General features: G+C 40.2%; 1 protein-coding gene across 3 annotated transcripts in view; it reads right to left on the bottom strand.

Annotated features, from left to right (window-relative positions):
- The window catches only part of TAF15 (TATA-box binding protein associated factor 15), a 38,186-nt gene that overhangs the window by 7,992 nt on the left and 13,712 nt on the right, over window positions 1-16,482 (bottom strand). For 2 of the 3 annotated variants that reach the window (XM_025361443.1, XM_025361444.1), the window contains exons 7-11: window positions 15,760-15,880; window positions 5,720-5,754; window positions 5,067-5,099; window positions 3,393-3,502; window positions 1,055-1,184 (exon numbers count right to left, since the gene is read on the bottom strand). In XM_025361443.1, the coding sequence (XP_025217228.1) occupies window positions 1,055-1,184; window positions 3,393-3,502; window positions 5,067-5,099; window positions 5,720-5,754; window positions 15,760-15,880 (429 nt within the window). The remainder of the gene's footprint in view (window positions 1-1,054; window positions 1,185-3,392; window positions 3,503-5,066; window positions 5,100-5,719; window positions 5,755-15,759; window positions 15,881-16,482) is intronic. The other variant, XM_025361445.1, reaches the window with a different exon arrangement.

Raw genomic sequence — 16,482 nt, 5'->3', positions numbered from 1 at the left:
GGTGAGGTGGCGGGCACCTGTAGTCCCAGCTACTCGGGAGGCTGAGGCCGGAGAATGGCGTGAACCCGGGAGGCGGAGCTTGCAGTGAGCTGAGATCCGGCCACTGCACTCCAGCCTGGGCTACAGAGCGAGACTCCGTCTCAAAAAAAAAAAAAAAAAAAAAGAAATATTATCAGTGGCTACTTTTGAGTAGAGGGCTATAGATGTTTTACCCATTTCTTCTACTTTCCATTAAAAAAAGTCTATTTCTTCTAAGTATGTATTAACTTTATATTTGAAGGGAAATCAGCCTAAAATTTACTTTATTTATTGTTTTTTTGTTTTTTTTGACACAGGTTCTCGCTCTGTTGCCCAGGCTGGAACGCAGTGGCTCAATCATGGCTCACTGCAGCCTCAACTTCCTGGGCTCAAGTGATCCTTCCACCTCAGCCTCCTAAGTAACTGGGACCACAGGTACACACCACCATGTCCAGGTTATTTAAAAAAAAAAAAAATTTTTTTTTCTGTTTTTGTAGAGGCAAGCTCTCACTACATTGTCCAGGCTGGTCTCCAACTTCTGAGCTCAACTGATCCTCCTGCCTCAGCCTCCCAAAGCGCTGGGATTATAGGCGTAAGCAATGCCACCTGGCCTAAATTTCAAACTATAAAGTCAGGGGATGATAAATCACTTAATGGGTAAAATGTAAATTATTCAAGTGATAGATACAGGAAAACCCCAGCCTTTAGCACTATGCAATATATCCATGTAACAAAATGCCATCTGTACCTCTTAAATTTATTTTTTTTAAAAAGAAAAAATAACATACAGTCAACCAGGCCAACTCTCTACATCTGTATCAGGGTAGCTTCATGCACAAGGCATGATATAAGGAAATATGCTAGACCAGCAAGGATAGAGCTCATCTCATTTCTAAAGGTACATAAAAATTCTGGCCTGTATTTTTAGTAAAAGTAAACATGAATATAACCACTGTCACCCAGAGCATATTCTGACTTCCAGACTAGAAAACATTTATCCAGACTTCATGCTGAAAACTGTATGAATGAGGCATACCATCAAACCAGTCAATGGCTGCCTTAGCTGAAGGAGGGTCATCAAATGACACTGTTGCCTCCCCCTTTGGCTTTCCTGTGTCCTTGTCTGTATAAAGATTTATCATTGGTTTTCCAGTCTTCTTATTTGTCTGAGGAAAAACAAAAACACTTGGTGTTAGCATTTTTAAAATAAGTAATCATGTATCATTTAGATAATCAAAGATTTATTTTTTGCAAGGCATTCACACATTCATACTATAAAATACTGTGCACCTAATATAAAGTTACCTGTAGGTTTGGACAAGCATTAACTCTCCAAGCTACACTAAGTGAAAACCAAGCTATAAAAATGATATAGTATACTGTGTTATGTATGTATAATTGCTTTTTTTTTTTTTTTTTTTTTAATTGAGACAGGATTTTACTGTCACCCAGGTTGGAATGCAGTGGCACCATCATACTCACTGTAGCCTCAAATTCCTGGACTCAAGAGATCCTCCCACCTCAGCCTCCCGAGTAGCTGGGACTACAAGCGAGTGCCACCACGTCCAGCTTTTTTGTTGTTGTAGAGATGGGGTCTTGCTATATTGCTCAGGCTGGTCTCAAACCCTTGGCCTCAAGTGACCTTCCTGCCTCAGCCTCCCACAGTGCTGTGATTAAGTGCTGTGATTATAGGAATCAGCCACCATACCCAGTTTATAATTTCTTTAAATCCACAGAAATTAAATGTAGATAATGCTTCATGTAAATATGTAACTTTTTTTTTGAGACAGAGTCTCACTCTGTGGCCCAGGCTGGAGTGCAGTGGTGCAATCTCAGCTCACTGCAACCTCCGCCTCCCGGGTTCTTCTCCTGCCTCAGCCTCCCGAGTAGCTGGGACTACAGGTGCATGCCACCACACCTGGCCAATTTTTTGTATTTTTAGTAGAGACGGGGTTTCACCATGTTAGCCAGGATGGTCTCGATCTCCTGACCTCGTGATCTGCCCGCCTCGGCCTCCCAAAGTGCTGGGATTACAGGCGTGAGCCACCATGCCCAGCCGTAAATACGTTAACTTCTAAAACACTACACTGGGATTTGGCTGGGATAAGACAAGGGAGAATTTTTACTTTTTCAAAACTCTGTGAATTTAGGCCAGACATGGTGGCTCACGCCTGTAATCCTAGCACTCGGTGGGAGGCTGAGGTGGGAGGATCACTTGAGTCCAGGAGCTCAAGACCAGACTGGGCAATAACAGGGAGACTCCATCTCTATAAAAAAAACTTTTTTAATTAGCTGGGCATGAGGACATGCACTAGTGGTTCCAACTACTCAGGAGGCTGAGGTGGGAGGATCACTTGAGCCCAGGAGATTGAGGCTGCAGTGATCCATGATCATGCCACTGTACTCCAGCCTGGGTGCAATAGAGCAAGACCCTGTGTCTCAAGACAGCAACAACAAAATTACGTATTATGTGTGTAATTAATTCCTTAACAAATTATAACTCCCACAGAAAGAAAAAAGTGAGTAGGCCAGGTACAGTGGCTCATGCCTGTAATCCCAGGACTTTGGGAGGCCAAAGCGGGCAGATCACTTGAGGTCAAGAAATCAAGACCATCCTGGCAATAGTGAAACCCCATTTCCACTAAAAATACAAAAATTAGCTGGGCATGGTGGCACACGCCTGTAGTCCCAGCTACTTGAGAGGCTGAGGCAGGAGAATCATTTGAATCTGGGAGGTGGAGGTTGCAGTGAGCCAAGATCGCACCATTGCACTTCAGCCTGGTGGAAGAGTGAGATTCCGTCTAAAAAAAAAAAAAAAAAAAAAATGGTGGGTAATTCCATAGACACCAAAACCACCAAAACAAGGGCAGATGTAAACTGATTTCAAGAAACTGCTACTATCTAAATACTACTAAGGCTGCTTTCTAGTTGAAGAGATGAAAAACACATGCATGAAGTTAATAGTGCACAAGACGCTTTAGTGAACGAGTAATTACAAGATAACGTATTATCTCCAGCATAAACATGAAATAACCCCTCCCAAGAGCTATAACAACTTGAGTTTGCATGTACTTCAGTCTATAAAACGTTTTCGGCAACTCCTTTATTTCTCACAGTTATAAGAACTAAGCAGAGACTAATTTTAGAGTCCTAGGATGGAAGCTAAAGCACAGGTAGACTGTGGAAAGGTAAACACAAGCAAGAAATAAAATCTTCATATATTCAACAAATTTAGCAAAAGTCTACAGACATAAATGAGCACGTGCATCATAAAATTTTAAGAGACAAGGCTTATTGAAGTATATAGGCTTACTACACAGTCTATGTATTGTAATCAGAACATTATGAGATTTTCAACATATATTTTTACTCACCTTGATAATTCCTATTTGTTTAAAGAACTCCCCAACTTGATCTGTAGACACACCCTCCCCAAGTCCTTGCACAAAGATTGTGTTGTTATCTGAATTATCAGATTCTGAATCTAAGAGAAAAAAAGTGATGGTTAATCTTACATATTCCTTGGTTATCACATTCTGTTCAGTAATCAAAGACAATAATTTATTGTCCAATATTCAATTGTTTCTATGACAAAAAGGAGAGGACTAATATAAGAACAATCTTATATAAACATGCAAAGTATTCACAATAATTATTTGATCAATGCTTACAACTAAATTTCAGGTAATGTGGATCAAGTCCACACTATGTGAAATACCTATATACCAATTAAGGATATCTTACAAACCTCACTCTTCAGATCAGACATAGAGCTAAAGGTCATGAAGAGATGGAGTTAATTTAGCATTTCTTTCTCTGGAGAACTCTAATTCTTTACGATTAAACATTTTTTAAGATTCTCTAGTAGAAAATTCTCCAAATCTGATACTTTGAACTTCCAAGCAAGCCACCAAGCAGAACTGCTGGTTTCCCATTCATTGCAATAAGCTTTGTATATACCAGAGGGCAGAGGCACCTTGTACACACACCTTACCTTACTTGCACACTTTTGGATTAGTACAACAAAGTAAGAAAGATGTATAAAAATTCAGTCCATGAAGGGATAATTCAGAATTGCCATCCATATAGAATACTTTGGCATCTTAATAAAAACAAAAGTTCTGATTTTAAATTTTTGGCTCAAATAGATTTTTAACCTCTAAATTATAACTTTCAACAGGCTCCACAGGTAAATCTGTAGCCTTGAATTTCATTTAAATAAAAAGCCACATAAAATTAGTGACCTCTACCCAAAACAAGACAGTTCTCTCATGTATGAATTCACGTTTCTTGAATTCACTAAGTCAGCACACTTAAGCAGACTACCAATCCAACGTAGGATTTTCTTTCTTAAACAGTTTTTCTACTTCTAATTCCACAATGATATAAATTCTTTCATTAAATCTGATTTGCAATAATTTTCAATAATTAATGCTAACTAGCAGTAAAAATTCAAATATTTCTTCACAGAAGAATATGGGAAAGCACAAACAGCAATTTTCCCTAGCAAACTGTCCCATCAATACTCCTGAATTTTTCTGACATTTCTTTAGAAATAAAGCTCCCCGGCTGGCGTGGTGGCTCACGCCTGTAATCCCAGCACTGTGGGATGCCGAGAGAGGCGGATCTCAAGGTCAGGAGTTCGAGACCAGCCTGGCCAGCATGGTGAAACTCCGCCTCTACTAAAAATACAAAAAATGAGCCAGGCATGGTGGTGTGCACCTGCAGTCCCAGCTACTCGGGAGGCTGACGCAGGAGAACTGCTTGATCCCAGCAGGTGGGTATTGCAGTGAGCCAAAACTGCGCCACTGCACTCCAGCCTGGGCAACAAGAGCGAAACTCCATCGAAAAGAAAGAAAAAAAGAAAGAAAGAAAAGAAAGAAAAGAAAAGAAAAGAAAGAAAAGAAAGAAAGCTCCCCAGTTCTGGCACCACTATCAAATTAAATCTTCCTCCCATACTAAGCCCTCCAAACACACACTTTTCCCACCAAAAAATGGAAAACTAACATTTTCTTAATGGCAAAGTGACAAACCACCATAAACCTTACCAGCATCTGGTCTGGGTCCATAATCCCTGTGACCTAAGGGAAAAGAAAAGAAAAGAGAGCTATTTAAGGCAATTCATTTAAAATCATTAACCAAAAAAATAGTAATAAACCAAGGCATGAAAAGTCAATACTTCCAAAATCCTTGAAAGTCAACCATCAGAGATTTACAAAGTAAATATATAAATTATGTTTTATTTAAAGTTTAGGAAATCGAGATGAATGTCAACATTCCCTTTAACTTGTCCTAGACAGCACCTGCCACTTTAGCATTATGCTAGTATCACGTTTGTTAAGCTCTGGTTGTAAAGGCTGATTGGACAACCCTAGTAATTTAAAAACACCATGTCAGCTACCTCTATAAAAACAAACTGTCAAAATCCAGTGAAGGTGTCATTCATTGGTCACCACAGACTCTTTCATGCAAATTCACTGTGTAGAAACCCATTGTACTGTTTGAGATCAGCTCTGGCTTTTTAATGTTTACTTTGATATATATATGTGTATATATATATATAAATTTTTTTTTAAAGCACACAACACACACCAGCCTCAACAGAGTAAGAAAGGACTTTTGACTACATCTGCGGGATATTGGTGGCTTTTAGATTTATATAGCATTTCCACTGAAACATTTTGGGATACTCAGCACTTACCACCAAAATTTTTGAAGCCACCGCGGTCACCACCACTGCAGAGGAAAAATTGAAGAAATGATTTCTTCCTTAAGTCTCTAATGTGCTGAGCCCTGGGCTCAATCTACACTTAACTGTCACAAGTAGAGTGCTTAGGAAAACAGTAGCACCTCTAAGTTTTCAGTAAATTCCATTTCACAGAGTTCTAAATGTTGTTTCCATCTAAGTGTTTTCCCAAGGATTTATTTCCACAAGATGTCTTTTCAAGCTTATTACATATCTAATACACTCTTATTTTGAAATCTTCCCCAACCCCAAGCCAAAGGGATACTATTAAACCATAACATAAAACTGGAGGCACAGCATGAAGAATACTAAACTAGAGCAAGTATTTTTTCCAAAAGGGTATTTTCTAAATATGAGAAAAAGAAAAAAGACTAGAAGAATATAAAGCAAGGTTAAGATTTTGATGCTAGAACAGGAGAGGATTAAAACTTGAGTATTAGGTTCTGCTGCGATACCAAATAGTGGATTTTATGAGATGAATTTTAAAAGTGAAATACAAATATACACAAAAGTGAGACTGAATAAAAGCAGTCTTAAAATTTCAAATCATTCAAAACCCTTATAAAAGACTAAAAAGAGCATCACTTAAAAACCGCCCTCCTACTCCATACCCACTAGACTACATCTCTTCACATCAGAGCTACAGAGGTTCATGCTGCCACATGCTCTGTACACTATCAGTAGTGCATATTACAGACAGAAGGCAACATATTCCAATAATGCAACTCCCCACAGGACAACTTTTTTTTTTTTGAGACAGAGTCTTGCTCTGTCACCCAGGCTGAAGTGCAGTGGTGGGATCTCGGCTCACTGCACTGAACCTCCACCTCCCAGGTTCAAGTTGCTTCTCCTGCCTCAGCCTCCCTAGTAGCTGGGATTACGGGTATGTGTCCCCGCACCCAGCTAATTTCTGTGTTTTTAGTAGAGATGAGGTTTTACCATGTTGCCTAAATTGATCTCCAGCTCCTGGCCTCAAATAATTCGCCCACTTCAGCCTTCCAAAGTGCTGGGATTACAGGCACAAGCCACCACTCCAGGACACAGACTTTTATCTGGCAAATTACAATCACAAGGACAGTAGTCCTTGTGAGTATGGCTTTATGTAAGAAATCTAAGGTCTCTCTTATCAAGATACTCTTCCAATAAAAGCTTGCTTCTCTTAACTGAATTCTGTAATCCTTTAAGATTTATATGCTAATATGGCAATAAAAACACTCAAAAGTTTTCTGATATCAGATCTTCTACTACTAATGATCTTATTCCACTATAACCCAAGAAGTTAATCTAATATACTGAAGTCTCTCACTGCCTACAAATCTCTGCTTTATGGATACCTATCTTATAGGGGGTGGGAGGAGGAACCCTCAACTCTAGTGATTACCCTCCCTATAGATGGCTTTTCTGAGCCACATTGAGATAAAACACTCTGAGAAAAAATTCTCCCTTCTTAATAAATCTATTCTATTTCACTGTAAGGTAAAAATATTTCCACTTACAACTGCCTTGGGTAAAGACACATGCATTTTAACTTGTTGTTACTTTTTATATGATTTCCAGGATGCCTTTTTAAGCAGGAGTCTAAGGCTATTTCAAGGCAATATAGACAATATGAAACTCAGGCCCTTCCTATATAGTTTACCACTGAATTTTCTAAACCCCCTACTTCAGAACAAATAGTACTGAAGCCCTCCCTATACTTCTAAATGACATGTATATCGCTGCTTAACTCTTTAAGAAAGGGAAGCCAACAGATTTGAGATTAAAAGATTAAACTGCTGAAAATATTATTATCAGAAACCAAGGTATCTCAGAGGTTTTTTTGTTTTGTTTTGTTTTGTTTTTTAAAAGAGGGAGTCTTGCTCTGTTGCCCAGGCTGGAGAGCAGTGGCGTGATCTCGGCTCACTGCAAGCTCCGCCTCCTGGGTTCACATCATTCTCCTGCCTCAGCTGGGACTACAGGCGCCACCACACCGGGATAATTTTTTGTATTTTTAGTACAGATGGGGTTTCACTGTGTTGGCCAGGATGGTCTCGATCTCCTGACCTCATGATCTGCCCGCCTCGGTCTCCCAAAGTGCTGGAATTAAAGGTGTGAGCTGCCGCACCTGGCCTCTCAAGAGGTTTTTTAACTCCAAAAAGTGAGACAAAAGAACTAGTGAAAATATTAAGCCCACATTCTTATGCCAGTAGGTTAAAGTTCCGAGGATAAAGATGACTTTTAAAATGGGAAATTGGAGGTCACTGGGTTCACAAATAAGTGCTAGAAGAAATGCCTCTTACTTTGTTGTCATCTTAAGGGAATACTTAATCTGGCCACAATGGATGGAAAACATGCAATTTCATACATAGCTAGTTCCTATAATTTCCATTCTGGCCAGCAATATAACTTTGAACAACAGAAAAAGGACATACCCCTGGCAAAAATAAAGGGATATAAAACAAATGACATTTAAAAAGGTTTATGATTTCTTATTCCTCCATATAATACATTTGAACATTATCATCTTTATTTTTTTTTATTTTTTTTATTTCTGAGACAGAGTCTCGCTATGTCGCCCAGGCTGGAGTGCAGTGGCGAGATCTCGGCTCACTGCAACCTCCGCCTCCCAGGTTCATGCCATTCTCCTGCCTCAGCCTCCCGAGTAGCTGGGACTACGGGTGCCTGCCAGCACGCCCGATTTATTTATTTATTTATTTTGTATTTTTAGTAGAGATGGGTTTCACTGTGTTAGCCAGGATGGTCTTGATCTCCTGACCTCGTGATCTCCCGTCTTGGCCTCCCAAAGTGTTGGGATTACAGGCGTGAGCCACCAAGCCTGACCTTGAATGTCATCTTTACTGAGCATTTCCTTTGCAAATAAAGAAGCTGAAGATTTCAACACATGGCCATAAATTTGGAAATACCATGGTACACTGGAGAAAGAACTAGTCTTCAAACCAAGAGACTCAGGGTATAGTCTTAATTATCACTAATCAATCTTGAAAATTTGGGCATGTCAGTGGTTCTCCATAAGCTTCAATCTCCTTAACAAAATAAGGGTCTGTATCCTTACTATTCAAAATGTCATGGAAGAGAAGCGTAAGCATAGCCTGGAAGCTTCTGAGAAAAGCAGGATCTCAGGCCCCACTCTAGACCTACTGAATAAGAATCTGCATTTAATAAGATCCCCCAAGTAATTCATACACACATTTAAGTCTAAAATGTCTAGAAATTTGGTTTAGGCACTGATCTAGATGATCTGTAATTTTATGCAAAGCTTTCTTTCAAGTTCAAACATTTCAATCATTTTCTCTCCTTAATAGAAAATAATCCTTATTTAGGAATTTATTAAATACAAAAAATAACCTTCAAGTAGTACTATTAGATATTAACAGAAAATGTGCCTGAGGTTAACAATCTTTCTTTAAAATCTGCGTTAATGTTACAAATCCCTTTTCTACATGCTAAGGCAAATTAAGACACAAAGGTACTTGAACATCTATGAGTCAAGATGTTGACACAATAAATTTGCTTTAATTCCCAGAAAAAGGAGAGAACATGTACACATAAATAATTCCTGAAGTAGCAGAGATATTTAACAGAGACATAAGTATACTCAACTTTATTGGCAGAGTACCACCTGCATAAGAAAACTACCTGCTTTTTTGTTATTTTTTCAGATGGTATTTTGCTATTTTGCCCAGTCTGGTCACGAACTCCTGATCATCAGTGACCCTCCCACCTCAGCCTCCTAAGTAGCTGGGACTACAGGTACACGCCACAGTCCCCAGATAGTTGCATACTGTTTTTTGTTTTTTTTTTTTTTTGAGACGGAGTCTCACTCTGTCACCCAGGCTGGAGTGCAGTGGCGCAATCTTGGCTCACTGCAAGCTCCGCCTCCCGGGTTCACACCATTCTCCTGCCTCAGCCTCCCATGTAGCTGGGACTACAGGTGCCCGCCACCACACCGGGCTAATTTTTTGCATTTTTAGTAGAGACGGGGTTTCACCATGTTAGCCAGGATGGTCTCGATCTCCTGACCTCGTGATCTGCCTGCCTCGGCCTCCCAAAGTGCTGGGATTACAGACGTGAGCCACCGTGCCCGGCCTTTTTTTTTTGAGACAAGACTTTCGCTCTTGTTGCCCAGGCTGGAGTGCAATGGTGCGATCTCGGCTCACTGCAACCTCCAACTCCTGGGTTCAAGCGATTCTCTCACCTCAGCCTCCTGAGTAGCTGGGATTATAGGCACCCGCCACCATGCCCAGCTAATTTTTGTATTTTCGGTAGAGACGGGGTTTCACCATGTTGGCTAGGCTGGTCTTGAAGCCCTGACCTCAGGTGATCCACCCGCCTCAGCCTCCCGAAGTGCTGGGATTACAGGCATTAGCCAGTGCGCCCAGCCAGTTGCATATTCTTGACCCAAACACAGAGACAGTTCCCCCAAGTTCAAAACCACAAAGAGCAGCCCACACGAAGGCATACTCTGAAGGTTCTTTCACTGTTACAGCAGTATATATTTAGAATAGACAACAGATTCCATTTCAGATGCTTCTCAAGAAAGAAAAAGTTCTTTGACAGAACCTCCACTCCAAACCTTTTTTTTTTTTTGAGATGGAGTCTCTCTCTGTGGCCCAGGCTGGAGTGCAGTGGCATGATCTCAGCTCACTGCAACCTCTCTGCCTCCTGGGTTCACGCCAGTCTCCTGCCTCAGCCTCCCGACTAGCTGGGACTACAGGCACCCACCACCAAGCCCGGTTAATTTTTTGTATTTTTAGTAGAGATGGGGTTTCACCATGTTAGCAAGGATGGTCTCTACCTCCCAACCTCATGATCCGCCCGCCTCGGCCGCCCAAAGTGCTGGGATTACAGGCGTGAGCCACCACACCCGGCCTCCAAATCTTTAATTAAAAAAAAAAAAAAATCTAACTACATCTATTTACGGACTAAAATTGCCAAGAAGTAAAAGGACAATGCAGGAATCTCTATTCTTAGAAAATTTCACTAACTAGAGAGAAAGGGCTTAGCTAAAAATGAAGAAAGATTAGCTTAAAAACCCATGCTGTGCTTCAGTTTTCAGACTACTAAATCCAGAATACAATTTTCTGAGTGTGAGGAAAAGAGGAAAAGAACAACACTAATTCCACATTTAAGTGACTCAATGGATTTAAGTACTATTCTCAATAACAGCTGTATTTACATTTTATTTCCTCCTATGTCTTATATGCATGGTAAAAAGGCTTTCTGGAATCAGCATCTATCAACATCTCAGGAGGCCAAGAATCTATCATTCTAGAGGTGCACTGTCCACAGTATCTACTACCTACATGTGGCCTGCTGAGCACTGGAAATGTAGCTAGTCTAAAATTAAGATGTGCTCTAAATGCAAAATACAAAACAGATTTCTAAATTTTAGTATGAAAAAAGGAATGTACACTACGCTTTTTTTCCCCCTTTGTTACATTTGAAGAGGTATGGGGCGGAGGGGAAATGGAATTTGACAGTTTCACTATTACCCAGACTGGAGTGCAGTGGCTATTCATAGACACAATCACAGCTCACTGCAGCCTTGAACTCCTGGGCTCAAGCAATCCTCCTGCCTCAGTTTCCCAAGTAGTTGGGACTACAGGTGTATGCCACAGTGCCCAGCTAACTTTTTTCATTTTTAAGAGATGAGGTCTTACCATGTTGCCCATCTAGTTTCAAACTCCTGGCCTCAAGAAATCCTCTTGCCTCAGCCTCATAAGTAGCTAGGATTACAAGCGCAGGCCATCATGACCAACAAAAAGAAATTTTTTATATTGATTGCATGATGAAGTATTTTTAATATATTGGGTTAAATAAAATATATTTTCTCATTGTTTATTTGTGTTGTTTTCTTTCCAATGTGGCTATTAGAAAGTTTACATTAACTATATGGGTCACATTTGTGACCTCTATTGTATTTCTATTGGGCAATGCTAGACTCACCAGAACGTATGCATATTTTTATTTATTTTTTAGACCCATGTATACAGTGCCCCTGTATACATGCATATTTTTACGGGAGCTAATTGAATGCCCTTTCAAGGGGGAGAAGATCCTCAGAAATCTGGATAATTTTAGGCTTGACACATTAAAGCCTGAAACAGTTACTAAATTTGATGGCATACTAATAATGAAAAGCAATTATTTATTAAGTTCTGGCAATTTTACAAGGCGTTAATCACAATGCTAAAACTAAAAATCACTGGGAGAATTTATGCCCTTAGCTTCTAGTCCACTAAGATGTCCATATTAATTATAGATGACATTAAGAAATGGTCTTTTTTTTGCTACAATTGCTTTTTCAAAGAAAAAGATTAAGTTTCCTGTAGTCCCTATAACCTTCACTTATCTCTCTTTCACACTTGGAAAGCTGATGGCTTCTTTTTGACCGGAATTCTTCTTCTAGCCAGGCAATCACACCATCTTTAAGTCTCAGAATGTCCCATCCTTTACCTTACAGCCAATCTTCATCCACAAATTATGCCCCCCCCCTTTTTTTTTTGGCAATGGAGTTTCGCTCTTGTTGCCCAGGATGGAATGCAATGGTATGATCTCAGCTCACTGCAACCACCACCTCCCAGGTTCAAGTGATTCTCTTGCCTCAGCCTCCCGAGTAGCTGGGATTATAGGCACCCACCAGCTAATCATGTCCGGCTAATTTTTTGTATTTTTAGTAGAGACAGGGTTTTACCATATTGGTCAGGCTGGTCTCGAACTCCTGACCTCAGGTGATCCACCACACCCAGTCTATGCCCCTTCTTCTAATATAAACCAACTAATGCCAGATATTCTTCAAACAGCCCCCAAAAGAATTGTTATTTTTTATTTATTTATTTTTTGAGACGGAGTCTTGCTCTGTTGCCCAGGCTGGAATGCAGTAGCGCGATCTCGGCTCACTGCAAGCTCCACCTCCTGGATTCACGCCATTCTCCTGTCTCAGCCTCCCGAGTAGCTGGGACTACAGGCACCCGCCACCATACCCAGCTAATTTTTTTTTTGTATTTTTAGTAGGAACGGGGTTTCACCATGTTAGCCAGGATGGTCTCGATTCTCCTGCCCTTGTGATCCGCCCGCCTTGGCCTCCCAAAGTGCTGGGATTACAGGCATGAGCTGCGCCTGGCCAAGAATTGCTATTTTTAAGATGACTGAGAACACAAATGGGAGTGTTGATGAAGACTAATGAAAAATGTTTGGGTATTTTGGTACTTAAGCGCAAAATTGTGTGGAAAAAATAAATCTTAAAACAGGTCATTTACATTCAAATTCAAAACACTTTATCCCAATAAATAAGCTAAAAAGCACATCTTTAAAAATATGTTATGACACATAAAAATTATATGAACTTCAGCCAGGTGCGGTGGCTCACATCTGTAATCCCACCATTGGGGGGCCGAGGCGGGCAGATCACGAGGTCAGGAGATTGAGACAATCCTGGCTAACATGGTGAAACCCCATCTCTACAAAAAAAAAAAAAATTAGCCAGGCGTGGTGGCATATGCCTGTAGTCCCAGCTACTCAGGAGGGTGAGACAGGAGGATTGCTTGAACCTCAGAGGTGGAGGCTGCAGTAAGCTGAGATGGTGCCACTGCACTCCAGCCTGGGCAGCAGAGCGAGACTCCATCTCAAAAAAAAAAAAAAAAAATTATATGAACTTCAAATTTCAGTACCCATAAATGAAGCTTTACTGGACCACAACCCTGTTTATTCATTTACATATTATTTACGGCCGCTCTGGTGCTCCAAGGGCAGAAATGAATAGTTACAACAGAAACCATATGGTTTACAAAACCCAAAACATTTACTATCTGGCCTTTCACACAGTTTGCCAACTCAATATAAGAGTAATCGGCATCCACATGGATTTCTAAAAAAGGCCTTTCATGAACATCTCAACAAATAACAGAGTATAAGGCAAGACTGAAGATCCCTTCCTCAGCCAATCTTTCCCCCCCACTGAAACCAGATCAGCATCATTTTGACCAACTACATACTGGACTTCTGCATATGATTTTGTATGAAGGGGTATTAAACGAAAATAAAAAACTTAGTTTATAAGTCAGTATCTAGGCCACAAATTATATGAAGTATGTTGCCAGGAGTTTATAAAAGTACTTAATTGGACCCCACAGTTGGTTAAGGTACTCCTTCCCTTCTTTGTCAGGAGGATCATTCAAAGTCCTTTCAACCTTCTAGTCACAAGATGAGTCACAAATGAAAATACATTAAAAAAAAATTTTTTTTTGAGACGGAGTCTCGCTCTGTCACTCAAGCTGGAGTGCAGTGGCGCAATCTCGGCTCACTGCAGGTTCCATCTCCTGGGTTCACGCCATTCTCCTGCCTCAGCCTCCTGAGTAGCTGGGACTATGACTACAGGTGCCCGCCACCACATCTGGCTAATTTTTTGTATTTTTAGTAGAGACGGGGTTTCACCGTGTTAGCCAGGATGGTCTTGATCTCCTGACCTCGTGATCTGCCCGCCTTGGCCTCCCAAAGTGCTGGGATTACAGGCGTGAGTCACCATGCCCGGCCAATGAAAATATATTTATAATGACTTCCCTACCTATTCCCTATCTTTTTCCTCCGTTCTTAGACACAGTGATACTTTAATAATCGATGAGGATATAACTGTAATTTCCTTATGAAGAAAACTAAAGCTATGATATACTATAAAACATAAAGCATTTCAAGGCAGCCAATTATCCAAAACATATTAACTGGTAAATTAAATATACCTGTTGGTTATCTTGTTTGGGATAGGATGGAGGCTATTATTAGGTAGAGAGTAAGCACCATGTCACTTTACATTGTCCATTCATATCCACATGATGGCAGACTGCTCTTCGACAATGAAGAGGCATAGAACCTACTTGTTTTACTTTGGTAAACTGACTTTGGCTATCAATCAACAGACTTAATGTCCAAGTCTTATAACATTTTTCAAATATGTTTAAAATTTAGGTTTTCCATAAAATCAAACCACTGTACACTAAAAATAGAGAAATACAAGGCAGTGAAATCAAATCCTGGCTTGAAGAAGTAACAGTCTGTGGGCAACTGGTTGTTTCTCAGGTCACCTCAGGGGACAGATGGTCCCTAAGGTGCAAAAGAATGAACCGGTGCTGATATATGACTGATAAGTTTCAGCAACAGGCCACTGACCATTTCAATTCCCAAGGAACATAAATTACCTTTTAGCCTGTGTATTTACACACAAATATGCAACCTGCAAACTTCTTCTGAGGACAGATGTCAACTACTTTTTCATTTTTGTTTTTATGGTCAAAGTAGTAAACTTACAGATGTATCTAAAACCAATTTTAAAACCAGCTTCATAACATATGCTGTAAGTAAATAAATACCAAAACCTGGTAACACTAGCATGGAGAAAAGAAAAGCTGAATTAGAAAGACATTCCTTTACACAACTTAGTCAAGACAAAACACACATTACTATGTGATGTTACACTAATTATTCCAATAATTATTTACTTAAGAAGAGGGACAAAACAGTTTCGTTACATTAAATCTTTCTCTTATTCGCCATCCCCACCTTTCTACTCCATTACTGCCTCCTAATACTTTCCCTTCCCAAGGAGATTTGAGATTAAGAAATAGCCATTGCCCTTCAATCTAGAATTAACTTACCTTTTATTTTTACATACAAACACTGGATTTCCCAGAGTTGTCTTTTAAAGGAGTTTAGATTCTAGCTCTGGCAGGAAAGTCAAGTGGTTAATCACAACCATAGTTGTTTCTCTACTAGTGTTTAACATGTACCACATAAACTAACTGCTAACATAGCCAATTCTAAGGTCATTTATGTGAGATCTTAAGACTGAAAATACAGTTTTAATTTCTGCTTTTTTCTCCAATACATAATCCCTTTTTTAAGTCTCTTAACTAAATTAGATGCTGGAATTGATCCAGCCAAGTAACACCAAAAAAAAAAAGAGGAATAATAAAAAATGTAGGTATCTTTATCTATATACTTACCTTGATCCTGTCATAGGACCTCTTCCATCCTTGTCATATCCCCCACGCCCTCTACCTCCTCCCTGTGACCCGCCATATCCTCTATTATCTTCTCCATACCTACTCACATCACGACGGTCATCTACAAAAAAGAAAATATTACACACAAATAACCACTCTCATTTCTAAGGCTTCAAATAATCTTACATGGCTCTTTAGGCCACACATATCCTTATAGAAAATGGCATATGTGCACACAACTCAAATGCAAGTCATCATAAAATCATCTGGAATTACATGTTTTTCAGAATTATATCTGTGTCAAATTCCATTCTGCTAAAGTGATATGGCAAAACAGCAATGTGGAACAGTATGAATTAAAATACAATCTTAGCTACAAGAACCTTCGTAACTTAGATGAAAAGCACTAATCTTTTTCTTTTTTTTTTCTGAGATGGAGTCTCGCTCTGTAGCCCAGGCGGGAGTGCAGTGGTGCGATCTCGGCTCACTGCAAGTTCCGCCTACTGGGTTTACACCATCCTCCTGCCTCAGTCTCCCAAGTAGCTGGGACTACAGGCGTCCGCCACCACGCCCAGCTAATTGTGTTTTCTATTTTTAGCAGAGATGGGGTTTCACCATGTTAGCCAGGATGGTCTCGATCTCCTGACCTTGTGATCCACCCACCTTGGCCTCCCAAAGTGCTGGGATTACAGGCGTGAGCCACCGCACCCGGCCCCTCAATCT

Source organism: Theropithecus gelada, chromosome 16, assembly GCF_003255815.1.
Source record: "Theropithecus gelada isolate Dixy chromosome 16, Tgel_1.0, whole genome shotgun sequence".
NCBI classification, from domain to species: domain Eukaryota; kingdom Metazoa; phylum Chordata; class Mammalia; order Primates; family Cercopithecidae; genus Theropithecus; species Theropithecus gelada.
Note: the sequence above shows the minus strand (reverse complement) of the source record. Positions and strands in the feature narration are given on the sequence as shown.